Source organism: Molothrus ater, chromosome 2, assembly GCF_012460135.2.
Source record: "Molothrus ater isolate BHLD 08-10-18 breed brown headed cowbird chromosome 2, BPBGC_Mater_1.1, whole genome shotgun sequence".
NCBI lineage: Eukaryota > Metazoa > Chordata > Aves > Passeriformes > Icteridae > Molothrus > Molothrus ater.
The window spans coordinates 70,768,991-70,791,246 of NC_050479.2; the positions used below are offsets into that span (position 1 = coordinate 70,768,991).

The 22,256-nt window shown below is 43.0% G+C and overlaps 1 protein-coding gene across 3 annotated transcripts in view; it reads left to right on the forward strand.

Moving 5' to 3' along the window:
- ATP8A2 (ATPase phospholipid transporting 8A2) overlaps positions 1–21,425 on the forward strand; it is a 319,087-nt gene extending 297,662 nt beyond the window's left edge. For 2 of the 3 annotated variants that reach the window (XM_036404098.2, XM_054518566.1), the window contains exons 36-37: positions 7,799–7,890; positions 15,140–21,425. In XM_036404098.2, coding sequence (XP_036259991.1) covers positions 7,799–7,890; positions 15,140–15,237 — 190 coding nt within the window. In that variant the 3' untranslated portion in view covers positions 15,238–21,425. The remainder of the gene's footprint in view (positions 1–7,798; positions 7,891–15,139) is intronic. The other variant, XM_054518567.1, reaches the window with a different exon arrangement.
- Positions 21,426–22,256: the final 831 nt, after the last annotated feature.

Genomic DNA, 22,256 nt, shown 5'->3' on the forward strand with positions numbered 1-22,256 from the left:
TGCACATTAGGTGCCCATCAAACCTGCACTGTTATTCCTTCTTGGAGCTGGCTGGCATTGGGTTAGGGTTAGCTTCTGGCAGCTTCTCTTAGAGGCCACCCCCATAGCCTCCCACTACCAAAACCTTGCTATGCAAACCCAATATCATTCTAAGTAGTCTTTGAAAGAAGTTTAGGAATAACAGTCTCAAAAATGTAGGCTAGAATGGATTGTCCAAGTGATCTTAGGAATCAAAAAAGGATCTGACTTTTCTGCCTTAAGACATTGTTATTGAAAAAAAAAATGTAAATCATCTTTGCTTATCATGAAAAGGAAAAACTTTGTCCTGCTTTTAGCCATATTACTTTAAGGACCACCTTGAAGAGGATTCTGTGGATTTAGAGTGGAGAATTTGACCCCAGAACTCTGTATATGATCTGTGTGCTGCAAACGGGGGCTGACTGAAGCTCACAACATGTCCTGGCCTCCATCTGCTGCCGCAGGGTGATTCTGCCATGGGTACAGTCTGGTGTGACAACGCGGGCAGACCTGGGAGCACCTGCCCTGAGTGCTGCTGCTGCAGATGCTCCTCCATGCAGACCTCTGGGACACAGAGGGAGAGCTGCTGTTTGGCTGGAGTAGCCTGCTGCCAAGCCAAGTCACAGCCTGGAACAGCAGTGTTTCTTCAGGGCTTTGGTGAGGGCCATGCATCCTTGGGTTCCTGTTGATGGGGCTGCTAGACTGGCTTAACAGTTTCCCAAGCCACTCATTGCCAGCCGTGGTCATCCTGCCCATCTTTGCCCCAGCTGCTCAGCTGAATCAGCTCCACTGTTTGGATCCATGTGATGTCTGAGCTGAAAGAAGTGGGGTGATGTGGGGAGCACTTTCAGGTCACTGACTGGTGAGGGCAGGAGCTGCTTTAGCCATCCATCACCACCAGGACATCCATGGGGCTGCTGCTGAAGGTATTTAACACTCTTTTAACCTTTTCACATCCAGGCAAGATAAAAAGCATGTGGGCTGAGCTCAATACCCCATGTTCTCATGGACTGGAGAGCTGGCTGCTCTCAATATGCTCCAAGTCAACCTTGCAGGGCCACACATCCAGATACATCTGATGCTTATCAGGCATTTTGGCTGGATAATGTCAAATACAATTTATAAAGAGGGAAGGTTGCTCTGTGGCTTTCATATGTGCTTTGGAAGTACCTGGAGGGGAGCTTGTTGCACTAAGAAGTCCTGGAAGTGCCACACCCTGGCAGAGGGTAAGAGCTCAGCTTCTCTGGAAAGCTGGCTGTTGCTGAGCCCTCAGCAAGGACTTGGTACTCCTTAAATCCTGGCTGGCTGCTGCAAGTCACCTCTGACAGGTAACTTCTGGCACCTCCCAGCCTGCTAGTGGCACAGGCAGCACTTCTGTCTTCATTCCTCTGTGGTTTTTGCCTGGTGACCCTTTGGTGTCCTAGTGGTGGGTTTTTGTTAATGGTGTGCTGAGTATTTACAGTAAAATGCAAAAGAAGCATGGTTTGAGATGTCTATTTCAGCTGGATCCAGAGTGATTAAGGAGCAGTGTTTGTAGACGCTGACTCTGCAAAGAAAATGCTGGGGTTTTTTTGTTTCACTGTTTATATGCCTCAGACACTTCCTTGTGAAATGCTCCAGAGATTTCCTTTGATTACTTTGCCGCTTCATTATCAGTAATGCCTGTTTGCCTTTTAAATTAAAAAGACCTCCTACTCTGACCTCAGAGTAAAACATTCCTGCAATCAAATGTAGATAACAAAAAATAACATCTCCTCTTTGTGGATCGAGAGAGGGAAGCCATCAGAAGCCCCTCGTTGCCACTTTGGCAGTTGTGTAGGAGGGTGAATCCTCGATGTGGTGTCTCTGAAGCCAGAGGATGGAGATACAATTGCTCTCTGAGCCAGCTGGACCTTTCTTCCCCAGCCCTGGGATACTCTAGGTGTTTGAGCATAGAGTTTTGCTGAGCCCTCAGCCTTAGTGTAACTTGCATTTGTGATTATTTGCATGCTTTGATTTTGAATTCCTGATCTGAAATAATGTTGTTTTTAATGTTCTCCTTGTGCTGAGCCTATGCTAGTTATGTCTCTGCCCACTGTATAACTTCTAACAATTCTAAACTAAAAAAACCCACGTTAAACCAAGGCCTGGGGTGGTTCTGGGGGGGTGCCCTCATCCAGCAAGGACTATCTGAGGAAGAACAATAGTTTCCTCTGGCCAATTACAGAGGTGTGGCCACAGCCTCTGCCTGGTGTACAGTTCTTGCTCTATGTCTGCCAGCACTGTGATCGATGCTGTAAGGCTTTAAGCAGTGTTATGTTGCATGAAAGGTGAGAGATGGAACTTGTGAATAAATCCTCAGGAATACATGCCATGTCCTAGCAGCCAGAGAGGGATCTGCAAGGCCTCTCTGCCAGGTGTACTTGGGGAGAAGCCATCGTGCTTGAACCTCTGATTCTTCTTCAGAAGACACGTAAGGGAGTTTGAGAGCCAAGAGACTGAAATGAAAATGAACAGTCTGCTTGTAAAGGATTTGGTGATTATAATTGATCAAAGCTGGAGAGGTCTGCTTCAGACCTTTCTTCTTGCTCTTTTTATTTTATGTTGATGTGATTTTCAGTGACAGAAGCATGTCAGCAAGAAACAGCAACTTTTTTGTAAGTTATTGTTTGAGATGTGTGGAAAAGATCAAGTATTATGTTTTAATTCTAAAATTTAAAAAGAGAGAGAAGAATACCCTCTTTTCCCCTCAAAATTCAAAACACAGGCCAAGATGACAAGGACAGAAACTTGTTAGTCTTTTACCTTCTGTTTAGCCACATGGGATATTTAACTAAAACTTCTTCCCTCCCTCATTCTTTCCTGTCCCTGCTGTCACAGTGAGAGGGCAACACGTTGCAAGATGTTTCTTCCAACAGGAGAATAATGCAAGTCAGCCAGAGTTTCTCAGGCTGTCTTTAGCAGAGTGTGTGCCACTGGAAGCAAAGAGACTGAACAAGGGTTTACCTGCTGTTTCTTTTGAAAATACTTATGGGTAGGAGAGAGGCTGTGGAATTAAGGACAGAACTTCAGCCTAAGCCTTGGAGGTTTAGATTTTCTGGTTTAAACCAAACTGAACAATTATTTACCTGTGGCTGTCTGCTGCAGCACCACTGTAGGGTGGAAGAACCAGTGATGCTGCACCTGCAGGCAGTGTAGTGAGGGCTTTGTAGGTGTTCAGATGATAGGGAAAACAGCTACAGCTTTCTTGTCCTCTGGGCTTACCCATGGACCCTGAGTATCTTGCACTGGAGAGCCAAGGTTCTGCCCTGAGTTCCTGGCATGTTTTTGGCACGGGGTGGCAGCTGGGAAATGTGCTTGTGTGCTTCAGTTGTGTCATCTCCAGCAGCCCTGGTAAGGCTTCACTAGGCACCCTACTTCTTCCTTCTGGAAAGGGGAAAAGCAGAAACAAACCAAATAATTTCTAATGTCTGTATCTGACCGAATTCTTCATAATCCAGAAGGGCAGTGAATTGAAACCAGTGGCAACTGAGTGTATTTGCCTGTTTGGTGTGCTTCTGCTCTGCATCTCCTCTGGCAAATTGTAACAAAACACAAACAAGAATTCAGTTTTTGTAAGAGAAGGAGGGCTCTGAATTTCTATTTTTTCTTTTTTAACTGGGATATGCATGTGTTTTCAAAGGGAAGATCCAATTTTAAGAGACACCTGCATCTACTTTAACCTTCCGGTCTTTGTGATCCCTGCTTTTGCCACCAGTCAATTAATGGACTCAGGAGGACATTCTGGGTCAAACTATACCAAATACCCCAAATCCTCATTAACGCTAATTAGTGCTCAGTAGATTAATTGGTGGCGAAGCTCATCTTTTTTTAATTACTTGAGCAAATGAGACAGCAGGACCTTGTGGTCAGCTTTGAATTATTCTGTTTGTTTTGATGCATCTCATTTGAATGTGTAAAGCCAGATGTTTGTTGCCTGGATTTAAGGGCTGTTTGCTTTTGTGAGGGATAAGAAGAAGAGAATACAAAAATAAAATGAAGGTCTCCGTTGACACCTTAGAGCAATTCAGATAGGAAGATGGAAGAGTCGTTTTATTCATGGAATTGAAAGCATTGTTATGAAATAACGTGTTGCCTTTAGTTTACCTTTTGATTTGTCATTCACTTAATGAATTTGTGTGATGTTGCTAGCACAGAATTCTAGGCAGGCAGAAGTCATCTTGACTCTCTTATGAAGCCATCACAAAGGTATTCCTGGCCTAAGGTATTCTGCATTATTGATAGCAACTAAATCTGATTTTGGCTGACTTGACTAATGATTTTTTAAATCTTTTTTTTTCATAGAAAGCCTCAGAATTGGGACCTTTTGACAGTTTTTGTTCTAGTCAAGTATATATTTAGTTCAAAGCATTTTGTCTGTGTCCTTTGTCCTTCATATAATTAGAGATAGATGGTGCCTCTCTCTTACCCCCTCGGAGGTCACTGACTAACCAGCTAAAGCATATTTCACTGTTACTTTCCATGTCACTGACTTCCATAAGAATGTCTGGGTTTGTGACTTCTTCCATTCTGACAAGATTTTTGAGTTCCTGAATATGAACACCACTGTCCAGTAATCAGAGTGTGATCTCATGATCTCTTATCCTTTTGTCTCAATGCATCTGAAGATGCCATCCTTAGACCCCATGGGAGTGTTTAGGCCCTGGCTCGGAGTCACTAGAAAGCAGAATTAAACCTGAAAATCATGGCTAATGCTTGGGATTGATTTACAAGCAGTATTTCTCTGAGCAAGGCCTAACCTGTTGCCTGTGAGCCCAGTGTTGTTACTTTTGCATCAAAGTGTGAGGCAGAGAGAGAAGTCTTCACTTTGTTACCTGTTAGCAGCAGGGCAGAAACCTTTTCTGAAAGCAGGGACTTGTATGAATGCAAACACTTACTAGTTAAGAAAGCCACTTCACTTTCCTTTCAGGGATTTTATTGGGAGATCTAATACCTGTAAGTAAATAAAATACTCATCCAATTCAGAAGAACTGTGTTGCATTACCTTCTGTGTATTAAAGGTTTGTTTTATTGTACTTGACTAGTCTTGACTTGCAGTCTATTTAGTCATCCCTCATACTTAAACCACAAATTTCTAATACTGCTGTGAGTTTTTCTTTCTCTGCATAGATGCAATCCAATATCATTTCCCAAACGGGAAGATCAGATGTGACTTCAGTTTTGAACTTGTTGATTATAATTAGCAATATCAGAGATAGTGTAGCTTTGGCATTCTTAGAGCTGCAATGTGTCACTCCTGTTCAGAGGTCCCTTGACAGCAGGCTTTCCTCCACATATTGAATGCAGAAGCCTGGGGGGCTAAGCATTACTGGTCTACACTTCATCTGTTGCTGCATGGTAGACAAGCAGATAAAGAATTTTTCCTTGTGAGCTTTTCTGCTGTGGTTAATTCCATTCTCAGTGTAAGAAATGTTGTGGCAAATATAGCTTATTTGTCCCTTACAACAAGTATTTTTGATTGGTTTAAGTTTCCTTTTTTAAATCACCCTCCTACTGAGATAGAAAAGTGTCTTCTTACACGTTCTTTGCCTGCAGAACATGAACAAGTATTGCACTTCTGTCATTCACAGGACAGCAGTGTGTTCAGACAGTGTTTCACTAAACTAACAAGTTACCCAGCAGTCTCCTGCAGTCTGCAGGAGGTTGTGCAGTACAGCATCACTGGTAGTGGCTGGTTCTGCAGGTTGTCAACTTCCTAAGCAAGGGAGGTTAAAGGTTAGAGAAGTCTCATGTCTTGCTTTTGTGCCTTCCATTGCATCACCCTTACCTGGTGATTCTTTGTAGTATGTGTTTTCTACCATGCTGCCTCCTTGGAACAGGTATAAACTTCTTTCTGTATGTACTAGATTTTCTTATAGCCAGAAACTGATCTTAGTTTTTTTAATCACTTGGGTCCTCCAAGATTTTTAGAAGTTTTCATGCTGTAACCCTAGTTTTAATGGAAACCTCTGATCCTTTCTTCTTTGAACATATGCAGGTCTCCTGAGCCAAGAATTGTTAGAGTTTGTTTGACAAACTCAGTTGGAATCAATACTTTTGCTTCAAAATTTATTATCAACTTCTATTTTATGTTGAGGGAATACTGCTGACTGCAAGCAGGGAAAGTAACCTGCCATACCCATTGCAGGTGTGATTCTGTGGTGCCAGGGGAAGGAGGGGAAGAGACCAAGTGTCTGAAAATGCTTAGAGATTGTAAAGATTTTGAGGAGGAGTCCATAGGTTTTACAAGCTTCTAGTTCAGATGTGTGAGCTTAGGGATCACAGGAAAATGAGAAGGATTCCACCCTGTCCTTTGTGGACACCTCATTATGCACTGAACAGAGGACTGTGAGCCTGGCTATTGCCCTAATGGACTATTAAGTGGAATATAAGCCTGCATGGCTGGATTACATATTACAGGCATCTCAGAAATTCTTCAGTTACTTTCCTGATTGAAGTTAGCAAACTGCTTCAGGGAAAGGGACTTGTTTGTTTAAAGCTGTTGTTAGCATGTCGACAGCAGCAGCTGCACTTGCTGGGATTTCCATTTCATACACCAAATGCATGTGAATTTGTAATCTAACCCAAGGAAGATACCAGCATTGGCATTCAGGTGTGTATCCATGTTTGCAGCATAATCAGTGCAATTGCTCCTTGTGAATAAAGATGTGAAAGAAAAAGTAGACTGGGAAAATGGAGACATGGTGCAAATGTGGGGCAAATGGGACAAAGGCACTGCAAGGAGCTGTACCAGCAGAGATCCCTTCTGTGCACTAGCTCCATCTCAGTATCAGGAACAAGGGCGAGGAGGAATAAACAGACCAATTGTGGAGAACTTTGAACCAAAGTAGACTCTAATACCTTTCTGAAAATAATCTGATACTTAAGTTACTTGAGGCTCCAGTGCAATGAGATTTGAAGGCCTATGTTATTTTAAAACCCCATTGAATTTAGTGGGACTCATGTACGTAATTAAGTGCTTTGAAAGGTCAGGATCTTAGTCATAATTTTTTAACTCTGGGCATCAAGTTCTTGATGAAGCGAGTGTTGTTTTTTTATAAAAATCAAAGTGGAGAGTACCTCTAATAATTCTTGTTGGTATGTTACACCTATTGTAAGCGTACTGTGTTTTTCATCTTAAGTTGGTATTTTCTCATTTTGTAAATTCAGCAGTAATTTTGTCAGGCCTCTGACAAGAACTGTGAAACCAAAGAGGTTTTTAATAAAGGAAACTGGATAGAAAGTTTTCTTTCCATATGGGAGGTTGGTTAAAGTGAGACCATTCTTTAGAAGGCAGAATTAACGATGGGTCCTACCTTTGGTTGCTTCAGGCCATTTTGCAGGTGTGATAGAAGCCTTCTACCTGTGCTAAGCGACAATGCTTTGCTCCTTCTCTCTAAGGCAGTGTGTGTATGCTGTGATTCATGTGCATAACACTAAAGAGAAATCTTCTTAATGTTCCATATCACTCGATGTCAGACTTCTGATATGGTTCGTAGTGATTTAGAGGCATCACACATTCAGAAATCACAATGATGGTGATATTAGGGATGAACTGACCAAAAGTAGATTTATACAGTGTCCTTAGAAAGGATGAGTTCTCTTGATAAAGTGCAGTTTAAAGAAAGAGAAAATTCTTTTTCATGCTAACACCTTTAGCACTGACAAAGTCAAAGCTGATAAGTACTTTAAATACAGTTGACTCTTACCTTGAAATGATCTGGTTACTCACTGGTGTGTTTTCTCTCTTTGTCTCCCTTAGCGTGAACGAACGTGACCATTTGTTAAAAAGGCTCGGCAGGAAAACTCCTCCGAGCCTTTTCCGTGCTCATTCTGTCCAGCAAAGCGTGTCACGTAAGTAGCGGCTCACGTCCGCCTGTTTCACAGCCTAGCCCCACGTCAGGGAAGCCAAGGGTGATTATTTTTTAATTAAATTGTAGGTAGAGATAATCTAGCGCCGTGGCTGAGCTGCCAAGCAAGACACGTACATTTGGAAGTGGAATTAGTGTATCTGGCCCTAGGCAAGGGGAGCTCAAATGTGGCTAATTCCCTGGGATTCAATCACCAGACCCAAATGATAGAATCCCAGTATGCAGGTTCTCTAAAGGTAGAATTCGGATAGTCTTAAGAATAGTCTAAAAATCAAAAACTCTGCATAAAGTAAACATTGTGGTAGAGCCTAGCTTTAACAGAAATTATTTCTGTATGAAATGTCATGTTAGCTGTGGTTAGCTGAGAATACAAAGATGTTTCAGGGATGCCATTAGGGTTCTGTGTGTTGCTGGTGAGGAAAGCCATGGCCTGCAGATCTGCTTCTCTCCCTCTCCTCTCCCTCTTTATCCGCTGCTGGGAGAAGAGAAACAACATCACAACTGGCTACTGCTGCTGCTTCAAATCAGTGGCATTTCTTGTTGATGTATAAGTCATCCATTTATTTGTCTTCCTGTGTCTGCTGGACCTGATGGGCTTTTGTCAGTGTTTTAAAGGCTTCCACAGTATTTAAAATCATCTCTAGCAGCTCTGCAGGCCAGATGCACCAAAGGACCAAGCTGTCTTGAGGGACCAGGGAGTCCAGTCAGCCCTTTCTAGTGAGCATATGCAGTCTCTCTTGTGATTGGTATCAATAGGCTTATTTATTAAAGAAAGTAACTCCCTCATTGTGCAGTGCTGCTGCACGCAGGGCAAGGGGCAGACACTCAGGATTTGGGGTTTGTATTGCAAATGCAGTAGGAAGTGACACCCCTGACTGCCCAAGAATCACAGTGGAGTCAAATTTCATTGCTGCCTGTGTCTCCTTCTGTAGCAGAACTGTTACGGCTCAGGCCATGGAGGCAGGGCTGGGATAATACCTGAGGTATTCTTGTTTTCCATGGGAAATTTGACTAGAAGGGTGGGACAGTGATAGATCTGATAGTGCTTGTCCTTGATAGAGCCATTGGAAGGCTGCCATCACTGTCAAGGGATGTGGGGTCTTTTGCAATCAATCCCACTATGTCTGGGAAGAGAGGTCAGTGAGCAGAGCAGCCCTGTGGACCACATTTCTGCAAGGATTTAATCCTTTGTACAAAGGAGCCAGGGATGCTGATAGCAACATGGCTTTGGGCATGCAAATATGCTCTGAGGAGATTCCAAAAGCAATGATTGGCAGAAGAAATCCATAAAATGCACAAATAAATGGCTGTCAAAATAGTCTGCTGTGCAGACTGAACCACAATCTGAAACCTGTGAAGGAGTGCAGAAAGGAGCTATACCAGGGGGTAACTAGTCAGACTTAATATATGCTTTTAGTCTCAAAGAACACATCATCAGGTTGTTAGTAGGCAAACAGCTATGGGGAAAGAAAAATGAGATCAAAATAAACCCCAATTTGGATAACCAGCTTCCCTATAAATGCAAATGATTAAGTGCTAAATGAGTCAGGCCAGTCAGGACAGGTTACAGTCAGCAATCTGTTTTTCACATGAACATAAATTTTGACTGTGAAGCTGTTAGGACTGAAAGATGATTTTTGTGATGTATCCATGACTTCTGTCATCTGTTGTCAAATATTATTTTCCAGTGTTGCATAGCTGCTATATGTACAAGGCCATGTAAAATCTAGGGAACATATGTGCTGTTTTCACAACCCTGGATTGTACAAGTGTTTACTAAATGCTAGAAATCTTCAAAGCAAAGAGTTGATGAATAGGGCAGTAGCCTTGACATGCCGGGCCAGTATCTTAAATCACACTACAAGCACTCTGTTTGAAGTCTTGAACTGTTCATGTGTTTCCACCAGGCCCTAAATTCCCAGGCTGTGAAGACCAAAAATTGCTTTTGTGACTTCAACTCAGAATCTGTTGCTTACATATAAAGGAGGAAAATGCTTTGTTTAGTTAGAGCTGACAAAAGCTTAAGCAAATGGATTGCCTTGGTCCCAACAAGGAGTGAAAATGGGATTAAATTTGGTAGCACAGATTGTAAAGATGCAGTACTGGGTTGGAAATTACTTTATTTTTGACAGCAACCATTTCCAAATGCTTTGGGAGGAAGCAATGCCTAAACAGCTTTGTTTCCAGTTACATGGAAAGGAAAAAAACCTCACAGGGAGTTTCTGGGCTACTACTGGTGGTCAATGGTGGTGGCAAAGAGCTTACTGAGGTAAGGCTACACGACTCTGTACAAGAGGCAGAAGCTCGCTCTGTGTGTTTCCTTAGCTCTCTGTTGGTAAGCCAGCCCTTCTCCTAAAGCACTGGCACAGCACAAGACCTTAAGGCATGATGTGTGTCAGGGGTGCTCCCATATAGCACCAGGCTCTTGTGGGTCCAGCACCCAAAGTGGGCAACAGAGCCACACAACCAGTGCCATGGCAGTGCCATATGGGAGTGCCAGCCACGATTAGTCTCTCAAACACCTCCTCTCATTAAAGAAACTGGCTCAGAGTGGCTGTCTTGGAGAGTAGCCCTGTCCATTTGGAAGGAATGTCCTTAAAGCGAAACCTTCATGGCTGTTTTACTTGCTTTTTGTTTTTGTGTTCCTGAATTGTGAAGAGCTGCCAGAAGCATGAAGGAAATCTATCTGCTGGCTGTGCTGTCAAAGATCATGTGGTTCCTTTCTGGGACATTTGTGAAAAGTTTAAATAAAAAAAGGAAGTCTGAAGCTCCTGACTTTAGTGGAAGAGTTGTTGCATATGGTTGTCAAGCTCAGGTGCTAAAATAAAACCATCTCAGTGCAGTATTGTAGGCAGTGCTGACAACACTGCTCCCCAGGCTGTGCTCACCTCCTGGTGAAGGTGCCTGGTGAAATTGGTCATTCCCTGCTGCCATCTGCTTTCTGAAATCTCTTAAGAATGAGCAGGAAATGCTACTAGGCTCCTCTCAGATGTGTCTTTGGACCCTTCCCTTTAGCTTGCTGTGTGGCTCTCCCTTGAGGGAAGGAGCAATAATGATTTCCAAAAAGGGTTTGCTGGCTGTGAGGTTTTTCCCAGGTCTCCATCCAGGTTCTCGTCTTTTTTACTGCTGTGACTTTGTGAGAGCAGCACCTCCTTTAGACAAACTCTGTAGATATAAAAGATGGCTCTTGACCTCCCCTTTCCTCCTGTGTGACTGACTTGTATCACCTGTTCCCCCAGAGGATGGGAAGGGTACCCTTCATCCATAAGAAAAGTTCCACAGCATCCTTCTAGGGTGGTTTCCCTCCTGTAATGCCCCTGCTGGTGTTCAGTTATCATTTGTCTCCATGTGCTCTTTAAAAAGAGAGCTGAGTCTGCTTCCATTAAGCACGGCTTTGGCAGAGCTCCCTCTGAAACGCCAACAGCCATGCCTGAGTCAGGATTACTGCACTTGGCCTAGGCTTCCTATGCTAGCCAAGAAAATCCTTCTTCCTTTGACAGAATATGGTGATTTCATAGAGTAAATCTGAATGCAGAGCATATGGTTTACACCTTATTAATCAGTGGAGAAAAAGCAGCTGTCATCTGAGGTTCGTTTCACAGTATGGGGGCTGACAAATAATAAATAATAATAATGTGTTCATGCTGAGGGCTCTAATCCCACCATTTATTCTCCACTAGCAGACACCTTCTTCCTTTCACTTTTCTGCTAGTGCATTTTTATTTGAAAAACAACAGGGGAGCTACTTGAGATGCTTTTTAAAATTTTTTTTTCCTCTTATCTTGCTTTTGTTTGAAATATAATATACATTCTGTATTTTTTCCAAGCTACATGTTTGTTGACTGTTAAGTGGAGTTGCAATATTTTAATATAAATTTTGGGAAAAGAAATAGGAATAATTGGTTTAGAATTTGATGCTGTGGCATCTGACTCTTATTTTCTACTTGCAAATACCAGTAAGTTGGTGTCTGAGACTAAAGAGATGGCACCATTTGTCAGGAATTCCTCTTGGGTCCTTAAGAAAACACAGGCATGGTTTATCAGAAGAGAAATTATTTACTTCAGTAAGCATTAGTCAAACTCTTCAAGATTTTAGGCAGCTTTCCCTTTCCCAGGTTAAATAGAAGATGGTTGCTGAGTCAAAGCTGAGTTAGCATTCACTTTTTAACTGGTAAACATGTGCTGTGACATCACAGCAAATCTCCTTAAAAACTCTGCAGAACAAAATGTTTCGCCTGAGACAGAATTTGGCTGGTCAAGTGATACCACAATGTTGATTTTCATTATGTCAGAGAGAGTTTTGCTATCCAAGAAGCAATATTTCCTAGAAGAGATTAAAAAAAAAAAAAAGGTCTCTCACATCTCCCCAACCCCCTAAAAGTTTTAGTGGATTTGAATCTGGGCATTTTTCTCCAAAGGCAAACAAAAGGATGCATTTTATACTTTGGACTGTACTAAACCATAATACCACTGCAGTATGAACTAGTGAAATGCTGTAGCAGGTGAGAGTTCTGATGGGCTGCCAGTGACAAGTGCCCTCTTGCTGGCTGGCCTAAACAAATCCTGGGGCAGACAATTTGGGTGTGTCAGAGCAGAGTGCAAGGAGTAGAAAGCCTCTAAAATAAATCCCTGAAGTGACAAAAACTGTAAGCAGTCCTTCCATGAGGAGGTCTTCTGGAATAAAAAGAGCCCTCTGGACACTTTTTGGTCCTGGTCTTGGAAGCTGTTGCCATGAGAGTGCTGTTGAGCTTGCACAGACCAGAGCAGCCATTGCAGTGAACAGAAAAAGAGTGTTAAATGAGAGACCTAATGGGAGACTAGATTCAGATCTACTCATAGAATATCAAAGCTTTAAGAAAACCCAACAGGATGCTTTTAAAATTCAGTAGATTGTCTGATATCTGGTACCAGTGAAACCTTAGATTTGATGAGAATGTGAATCTCTTCTTAACAAATGAGCCCCATTGACAGATATTCAAAAGTGCCACTTTCCTCCATTAATAGAAAGTCTCGGAGTATAAAGGTCCTTCCTTCTGTGAGGGTGAGTGGGTTGTGCCCAGAAAGCCCCAAAGAAATGTGCTCTTTCCTTGGGCTGCTGCAGGACAGCTGAACAATAAGGGCCTTGTTCCCAAGGCAGACTCATAGGTGTGGTTTTAAAACTGGAGTTGAGGGAAAAGTTCAAACTTCCGGAAAGTTCCCTAGTAACTGACAGATGGAAACTTTCATTGGTTTTGGACGGGGTCGGGAAGCAGTGGAAATGTAGAGCTGCTTGGGGAGTATGGATGGGACTCAAGCATTTGCAGCATTTTGATTCCACAAGGCACAGTCAGCTGCCTAAACAGCTTGAAGTTCAATTTTAATTGTAATGTGAATAGAAAAATGTAATATGAACTCATCTTCCTGTATAGAGATCTACAGGAAAAGTCTTACATGAGCTGCCAAATGTTGAGCTTCGGCTGAGAAGCTTGGGGGTCACAGCCTTTCCCATGACATACACACAAAACCCTTGTTGCTGATATTCCAGGATGGATGAGGGACATGAACATGTGAGGATACCCCTGGTATTCTTAATCACAGATCATCTTAGTATGAAGTTTCTTGCTGTATTAAGGTGTTTCCTATTGGTGTGAGAGTAGTGAACAGGTTCCTTTGACTGAATTTTTCATTGGCATTGTGGAGTGGTTGGGCTGCCTGGCTGTCTGCAGGCCTGTGGCAGCACTGGGAATAAGCAGGTCATGGGAAGATGACACCCAGGGCTGACTTGTGTGGTCAGTGCTGGATTTGCAGCAGTTATGGCAGTTGAAGACTCCGTTACGCCGAATGATCTCATGGATAAGTAAATATAGCAAAGCCACCTCGATGCAAATCAGGCAATGGGACATGGGCTTCAGTCTTCTAGGGCTTAAGCTTGCGGTCTTTGACCAAGTTGACTTATCCATGGAGAATTTAGCCAAAAATGCTAACAGGATGTTGGCTCTTCACATGGAACAAACCCAGTGGAGGTGTTTGTTTAAGTGTGCATCTACCCTTTTTTAAATGAAAGCCTGTTTTGTGCATCGTACTTCCTTTGCAATGATCCAGGATGGATACACTTTTTTCCAAAAGGCTGTTTGCACTTCATGAATGTATTCTGTGAACCTTCAGCTACAGGCAGGAAAAACAAACCTGTGCCTCTGTAGCAGTATGATATTGGCATGGAACTGCTCAGGGAAAATGAAATGGGATGCTGGGATGATTGGTCATGTAATCAAATCAAGGTTCCTGCTGTCCTGCAATCACTTCCATGAGGGATATGTGACTGGAGCAATGTATTCCTGCTTGAATCCCCTCCACTTACTGGCAAAGATTTCCTGCTGTGCTTGTGACTCGGGGTGTCAAAAAATCTCCTGTCCTTTGCTATAGTTTTCCATTCAGAACTTTCTATAAGACCACGTCTGCAAGTCTGTCTGCTGTTTCATCATGTTTGCCCATTAGCTATTTGTGACTGTTTTACCAGCATTGTGGTGTTCTGCAGATGCTATCAATAAATGTCACTTGCCTGTCCACAATACTTTAAAAGAAATCAGGCACATGGTTATTTTCGTCTGAACAGTTTCTAGGGAGACCACAGGATTGTGCTAGCCAGCAGGATTAACCAAATAGACACCTCCAGAACATGTGTTTTCTCTATGCAAAATATAAGTGACTGGCTGAGAGAATCAAAAGTTTCACAGTGTCATTCATCTGATTCCACTTGAAAAATTGTTTAAAAAATAATCCTGAGGGGAGTAAAGAGGAAGATGTGAGAAAAATCTGGTTGTGGGCTAGACATTCCCACCTTTCTCCAGAGAAACTGCTGGTATCAAGCGGACTTCAGAGGAGTCAAGCTGAAGTGCAAATCTACTTCTCTCTTAAGTCTTTGGAGAAGCTCTGCCACTATGGGAGTACTATGGGAGTGTGTTCAAATCAATCTGTAGCTTATTAGGTTGACTCAGAGGGCCTTGGTGGCTGTGTGCACTGTCCTGGCCTGGGGAGGGGAGCAGAGGGACAGAGCAGGCAGCAGACACCCTTCCTGTGTCATATGGGCAATGCAGTGAGCAGCTCTGAGCATCAGAAGCACAGCACAGAAATTAAGGTTGCTGTAGTCTCAATCACATAACTTCAGTGATGCCTAAAACTGTTTCTAAAAGAGGTCTGTGCTCTTGAGCTCAACTCCAGTGATTGATTTCTTTTTCCTTCTTCTGCTTTTTCAGATGGGTATGCATTTTCTCAAGAAGAACACGGTGTTGTTTCCCAGTCGCAAGTCGTTCGATCCTACGATACAACCAAAAGGAGAACAGAAATAGAATAAATTATTCTTTACTTGATGGGTGGTGGGAATAATGGGATTTGGATCAATGCATCCACTGTTAACACATTCATGACTAGGTTTGGCAGCAGCAGCCAAAACACCAGAGAACTCATTTCTGTGGCCTTAGCCAACAAGTTTCTGTATTCTCCCTGCAAACCTTGAGTGCATATTGTGGGGGGGAAATCATTGTTTGACTTCAGTCGCAAAGCTCTGCCTAAAGTTTTGTTTATGTTGTTATGAAGCATTTGACTGTGCTATGTGAGGTGTGAAATTAAAAACAATGTTTTACCACTATTTAAAACATCGGCATAAGGTTGTTCTGGGGGAAAAGTAGAAAATTTATGTTCCATGAGAAATCAGCCTTTGCTTAATTGGAACGGGGTGCTGAGATTTCCTGTTTTGTTACACAACAGACCAAGTGCACACGACTGCATGCAGACTTTACTCCTTCTTGTATTCACTGTTAATTAATTTGGCTGAAATTTTCAACAGACCATTTGGTGTAAAATTTTTGATTGCAACACAGTTTGTAGCTAAAAATGCTTATTTGCCTTCTTATGACAGAATAACACAAGATAGCAATCAATTACTTAGACTATTTGCCCTCTTACAGGATTTATTAGGGTTCTATCTTAGCTTTCTGAAACCCAAATAATAGCTTACTCACAGAGCCAGGATGTGGGAGTCAGAGCTTGGCAGAGCAGCTGTCTTGAGTGCATGGCATTGTACACCAAGATGAACTCAACTAGGTGCCTCCTCATAACGCTTCATGATGTATTTGGATGTGCACTTCAAGTGTAGCCTGGGACTTCCCTCCATGACCCCATTCCCAGTTTAATAGTAGAATAAAACAGTGAGAATTTCAATTTATAGGTACCATCTGGTCAGATATGTTGATAAGATGTACATGTGCATGGGAGGCTGATAGTGTAACCCTAAAGAAGCCTTCCCCGTGCCAGGTAAGAGAGGTTCGCAGAGGAGGGCAGGAGGGGATTACACACGTGCCTGCACACACATGGACACACACAGAGCTGGCCATTGTGAAGAGGAGACCTGCTGTTTGTTTGTTCAGCCAAACCAGTCCCTCTTCTAGATCTGATCCATCAACAGGCTTCCCAACACACCCAGACCCATGAGCCCTGGAAGGAATGCTGGCTCCATGGCCTTGCTGTGCCACTGGGACAGGCGTGCTGCTGCATAGATTGGGATTTTGAAGAAAAAAAAAAGGCAAAAACTGGGGCATAAGTTAAAGCTGAAAGAGCTCTTAGAAAGCTTATGCTGTCATCCAGACAAGTTCTATTAATTTTAGTCACCAAGCCATGTTTCTGAACAGTATAAAGTAAATACTGCTGTGTTTAAGCCAGGCTTCGTGGTTAATGTATATTCTACATCTGTATATTTAAAAAGTTGGCGTTGTTTTTTGCCTTATTGACCATCATCCAGAGTTTTTTATTGATTTAAATATATCCGAAAGCAATTTGAATATGAATGTTTATGTTTAGCAAAGGAGAGGAAAGTTCCAGCCTGGCCTACTGTTTAATCTTCCTTAAGGGTTGTGAGTAAATGCCAGCACTCAAATGCTATAATTCAATTTCCAGTGCCACCTCAGAGGTTCAGAGTCCCCTTCTCTTTTAGAAAAGGCAAATTTTGCTCCTGCAGCACCAGTCAGGAGTGCTCTTGGATTAGGCTGATGGCACAGAGGGAAAAGTCATCACCTTCTTTTTGCAGTGCTAATGAGACAATTATGCAATAAGGAAAACCTACAAATAATTTTGCCATAGGCATGAATGTCAAGGGGCCAAGTGTGGATGTATGTATTTTCTGGGAGAGGAATTTTGTTTAAAGGCACAAATACTAGTGCTGAGAATAAATAAGGGGAGAGTAAACCTGATCCCAGGAGTTTTTAAATCTTAATGCTGATATAACCTGTTAAACACTTCCTTTTATTTAGAAACCAAATCTGTTTAGGAAATGTGTGGTGTAAGCCTCTCCTCAAAACTGCTAATTGTTTCTTCCTTTTGTAAAAACACAAGGAAAATTAACTTCCCACCAAGGCAAAATGAGATCAGCTTAGTCTTTGTACTCTAAGCTACACACCAAACATTGGCATGTAAACAATTTGGAGGCTTTTCATGACGCTGCAGAAAAAAAACTTTTAAAAGCCTTTGGATAATGAAGAATGGCAAGTGAATGTGTTAAGCAGAGAATAGAAGGGATCCTGGAGTTTTTTCTGTTCTTAACTTAGGGCAACAAAATTTTGCAGAACATAATGAAAGATGCTGGGGAGGAGCAGCTGTCATCTGATGTGATTTATTTTATTAGTGCAGACTATGGGCTGTATCATTTTGACCTCCCTGTAAATTGAGGTCAGTGTGTGTCACAAACAAAAACCTTCCCTAGAGTGAATGGTGGTTTAGACTGAGCTACGTGTGTTGGTTGTCAGCTCAATGGGAATTGCACATGGGATTTGTCACAGGGCTATACAGTATGTGACACTGGGGCTAGTGGGTCAGACTTTATCATCACTGTATGGCCTTAATCTCTAGCTGAGTTAATTCTGTAGAACCCACCCAGGTCAAGACCTGGCATTCTTCTTGTTCTTTGGAGTCATTACAGGAATTAATGTATTGTAATGTGCCGCAGACTGGGTGTTGGAGTTGCTTGTCTTGATGAGCAATGATGAGGTGCATTCGGGTGCTGTGTTAGCAGAAGGAGAATGACAGCTGCTCTGCATCAACAGAATTCCTTGTTCATTAGGGCAAATGCACGGAGCAGTAACAGCAGCCTTTGAAAGTGCTGTGTGAAAATGTTATCAACTAGACAGGGTATCGGAGCAGAAGAAATGGGGGATTTCTGCGTGACTGTCCAGACTTAACTACCCAGCCTTGATCAGAACAGGCCTTCCTGAGCGGCTCTCTGCACTGACCAAAGGGAGATGGGTTTGGATATTCAGATGGAAGCGGTGATTTTCCTGAATTAGAGTTGGCTGTGTTGCTGCTTTTTATAGCACCATAATCACAGCTTGCATAGAAGCTGCTGCTCCTTTAATGATTGCCTAGTAGCAATTTAAAGCTGGAGAGCGGGAGCCTGAGCTGCTCTGAGCGCTGCTGAGGAGTCTGTTGACATTTTCTTCTCCTTGACAGGGCTTCAGGTCTTGCTGTAGGGAGCTAGAATGGGAAGTCAGTAATAACTTGTCAAGGAGAAATGGTGAATAACCAGTAAAAGTATCTGGGTCAAACTAAGCTGCTAATATACATAAAAATGTGTGTAGAGTTAACATGAACTCTATGGGCTGTAAATTAAGGTAACAGTCAAGCCTCGCTAATCTGCAGTTTACTAGACTACACACCCCATAGTGCATGGCCAAAACTGTGCAGTCTCTTCCCCTACCTCAGCCAGCAGCTCATAGCAGATGCTACTGGGAAGTCTCTCTTACCAAGATTACATTATTTTTTACAGCATGTACTGGAGTGTGTTCGCTGGGAGACAGTCATAATAATAAAGTTGTAAATAAAGCAGAGAAAGCTTTATTTATGTGAATATGTGAAATGCACACAGGGTGCAACTTGGCCCTCTATGGACAGCCCAAGAACCCAAGAGGTGCGCAGTCCTTACACTGTCCCTGTCCTGCAGTTTGCCCTTTTGGGCTAACTCACTAAATCTTCTGTTTTCACATTGCCTCCAGTCATCAGTGAAGGCTAGTGATACTCTATTTACATTCTCCCTTAGTTTTATAACTAATGACTTAAATTAATCTTTAAATGCTTCGAGGAGTGTACTTCTCACAGCTCAGGTTTGAAGCAGAGCAGGCATTGAATGGGTGCTTGGCCCTGAGAAGCACCTTGGGTTTTTCAGATTTCTCATTACTGTTAAGCACGGAGGGTATTTTACCTTTGTTTTGAATCATCACACAGTATCAATGCCTTAAACTTCAATCAGGTTGCAGAAGAGCTCTTTGTGTCCTGTTGAGTCTAACAAGAAGTGGTGATGGTATGAAATACCTGAGGGGTTGGAGAGGAGAATTTGGCTATGGTGTATCTGGGTATCAGTCTGCATCTAGAATATGGCACTGACCATGCATGTTCCTCAGCCTCCAGACAGCTGGACCCCTTCTGTCCTGTGAGGAGGGATTCTTACACTCACCTCTTCCCAGTATCCTGTAGACACCCAAGAGAGGCTTCACTGCCTTTCAGCATCTGTGACCAGAGCTTTGTGTCTGGAGAAGGCCAGGCATAGGTCAGTACAATAGGTGACAACAAAATAAATCCATATGGCTACTTTTTTCATATGTAGCAGTAAGATTAATGGAGGCTTTGAGCTTTGTTGGCAAATGAAAACCAGAAAGTGCCCTGCACTGCTTGGCCACACAAGTGAATCCCAAAGGTGATCACTTCTCAATGACCTGCTGGAAACCTAGCCAGCCTGAGTTTATCTGGCCAAGAGTGTGCTTTTGGATGGGCTGTCTGGAGAGGTGAAGGGAAACAAAATAGATTGACCAAGACCAGTGCTGCTGTTAGAGGTTAGTGAGGGGAGGGATTCCTCAGGCATCTGTGAAGAGCTGTGATAAAGCTGATTTCTTTGGTTCCTTCCTGTGGCTCTAGGAAGGGAGCAGAGCTGAGAATTTGTGAAGCACTGTTACCTCCTGAAGCTGAGTTTGTCTGGTACCAACCTGAGTCCTGAACTTAGAATGAATCCCTGCCAGAGGTGTTCCCTGTTTAGCATGTTTTGGCTCTAGCAGGTTGTTTCCTGGGTTATGAAGATTGCTAAATTATTTACTGGTTCCTCTTTCCCTCATGGACTCACCAGAACTGAGCACTGGAATTATTTCAGTCCTGGCTGACACCCCCTCATGGAGAGTTAGTGGGATTTCTGCTCAGGTGTGCTCCTGGGCAGGTTCCTGTCCCTCAGGCCAGTGCAAGAGGCTCATTAATCTCTGGATGTCTTTGTGATACTGTGTGAAACCCCGGGGTTGTTTCATTTGGATTCATGGCCTGCTCGTGTGTGGTGTGGACAGAAGGTAAAGCGGCTGAGTACTGGTGTTTATCCAAAGCCTTCCTTTATGTATGAAGAAGGTGAGATAAGTTCTCCTGAAATCTGCCACAAGAGGTCTGTTCTTGTTCAGCCTCTTGGTAGCTTCTAAAGAGAAACAGAAGTTAGTAAATTACAAATTCTGTGTGGGCAATCTCAGCTCTGGGCAATCACTCAGAAGTCTAACAATGAAGAAAAGTGTTAATATATTGCCAAACTGTCACTGTGCATAGCTGGAAGGTCAGCACCCTTGTAATTATGGAGCAATGAAGCCAAGGGAAAAAGCCAACATTAACAGAAAGACACGATTGTTTTAAATTCTAACTACCTTACTGGGTGGTTTTCCTGCGAAGATGTTCCAGATGTCGTCTTGGCATAAATTAATTAATTTCAAAACATCTGCTGGGTTTCTTAGAAAACATGGAGTTTACCAGACAGTGCTTGGGCTCTCCTCTGCCCTTCTGGTTGATATGTTGATTCAGAAGGGGAATGAGGGTACTTGCTGTTCTTACTGTCAAGAGTTCATAGACTGGAAAGTTGCTCAAAGTTGTTGCTCAACTCTTTTTTTTTTTTTAAGGGCTCCAGTTATGAAGTAGTGAGGCAGCCAAGCCCTCTGGGACTGTGTACATGTGTGTGCTGGAAGAGATGTTTAACTTGAAAACCTCCCCCTGTCCCTCCTCCTGCCCCCAAAGTGCAGCCCATTGCAAGGGGAGGTCAAATATTCAGGGTCTTGAGTGACAGGATCTTTAACAGCATCTTTTTCATCAGCGAGCCAAGTCATGTGCCCGCTTGTCTGTCATATCTGTACTCGAATTGCTTAAATATTGTTTCAGATGGGGATGTTTCAATCTGGATATGCAGAGAGGAGTGATGCTGTGGGGGGATGTTTAATTGGCTCCCAGCAGAGCAGTAGTGGTGTGTGGGTTTTTTCCTCTAGAAGTGTTACCATTTTCAGGTCCTATTAATGTCCTCTGGTAGTTTAAATACAGCATTGCATTACAGTGGAGTTTGTTTCCCTCTCAGACTGAATACAAATGAAGGTCATTTACTTGTATTTTTAGAAGGTTCAGAAAACTTAGACAATTTGTAGCTTTGAACAGCATTGTTGACTGTTGTATGTCTGCACAAAAATATTTCCAATAAACCTTTTATTAAAGCAATCCAGCAGACCGAGGCTTGTTTGTTTTATTCACCCACAAGCTTTGCAGCAAGACTTCAGTGTTAAATACATTTGAGATTTAGTCTGCAAAGCTGTTGAATGGATTATTTCTATTTTTTCACGGCCTTTTGGGTGTGTTTTAAGGGCCTGCTCATTAGACCAAGGCTTGAGTTCCTTCGATAAGTCTCAAATCAGGCCCCAAATGCAAGGCTAATATGGCAAAATAAGAATGGTACTGATGAGCTGACAGCAGATACTGGTATTTGAATAGTGTCTTCAGGGGGAAAACTATATTTTTATATAAGCTAGGTGGAGAGAGATTCTTCTACAAATGATACACTTGATCTCACCAAGGCTTCACCAAAATAAAGCTTAGAAGTCTTTTGTCCCAGTTAGGTCATGTAGACACAGCAGGGGAAAATTAAGCCCTAAAAACCTTCCCTTGCCTCCTTACTTGCAGCTAAATTTGCAATTTTAACACGGGCCCTTCAGGCTCCGAGTGTGAGGAGGAGCATGGTCTGATAGTGCAGCGAGATGTGAGGTGAGACCGTGGCAGCCGCTTTCCTCCAGAGCACAGGGCCAGGGCTCTCTGCTGCTTCTGCCTGCTCAGGAATGCCACATCTCTGCTGCTGCTGCTGCTCAGCTGACACTGCCAAGCTCGCTGGTGTGGCCAGACCTGGAGAAGTGACTCTGGAGCTCCCTGGCCTCGAGCAGGAGCGGCAGCAGTAAGCACCACACAAGGCTCTCGTGTCCCCGGTAGCGCTGCATCCGCATGCGCCGGGTGACGCCTGGCACCGACTCAGGAATGGGACTCAACTTATGGCTGAAGTTA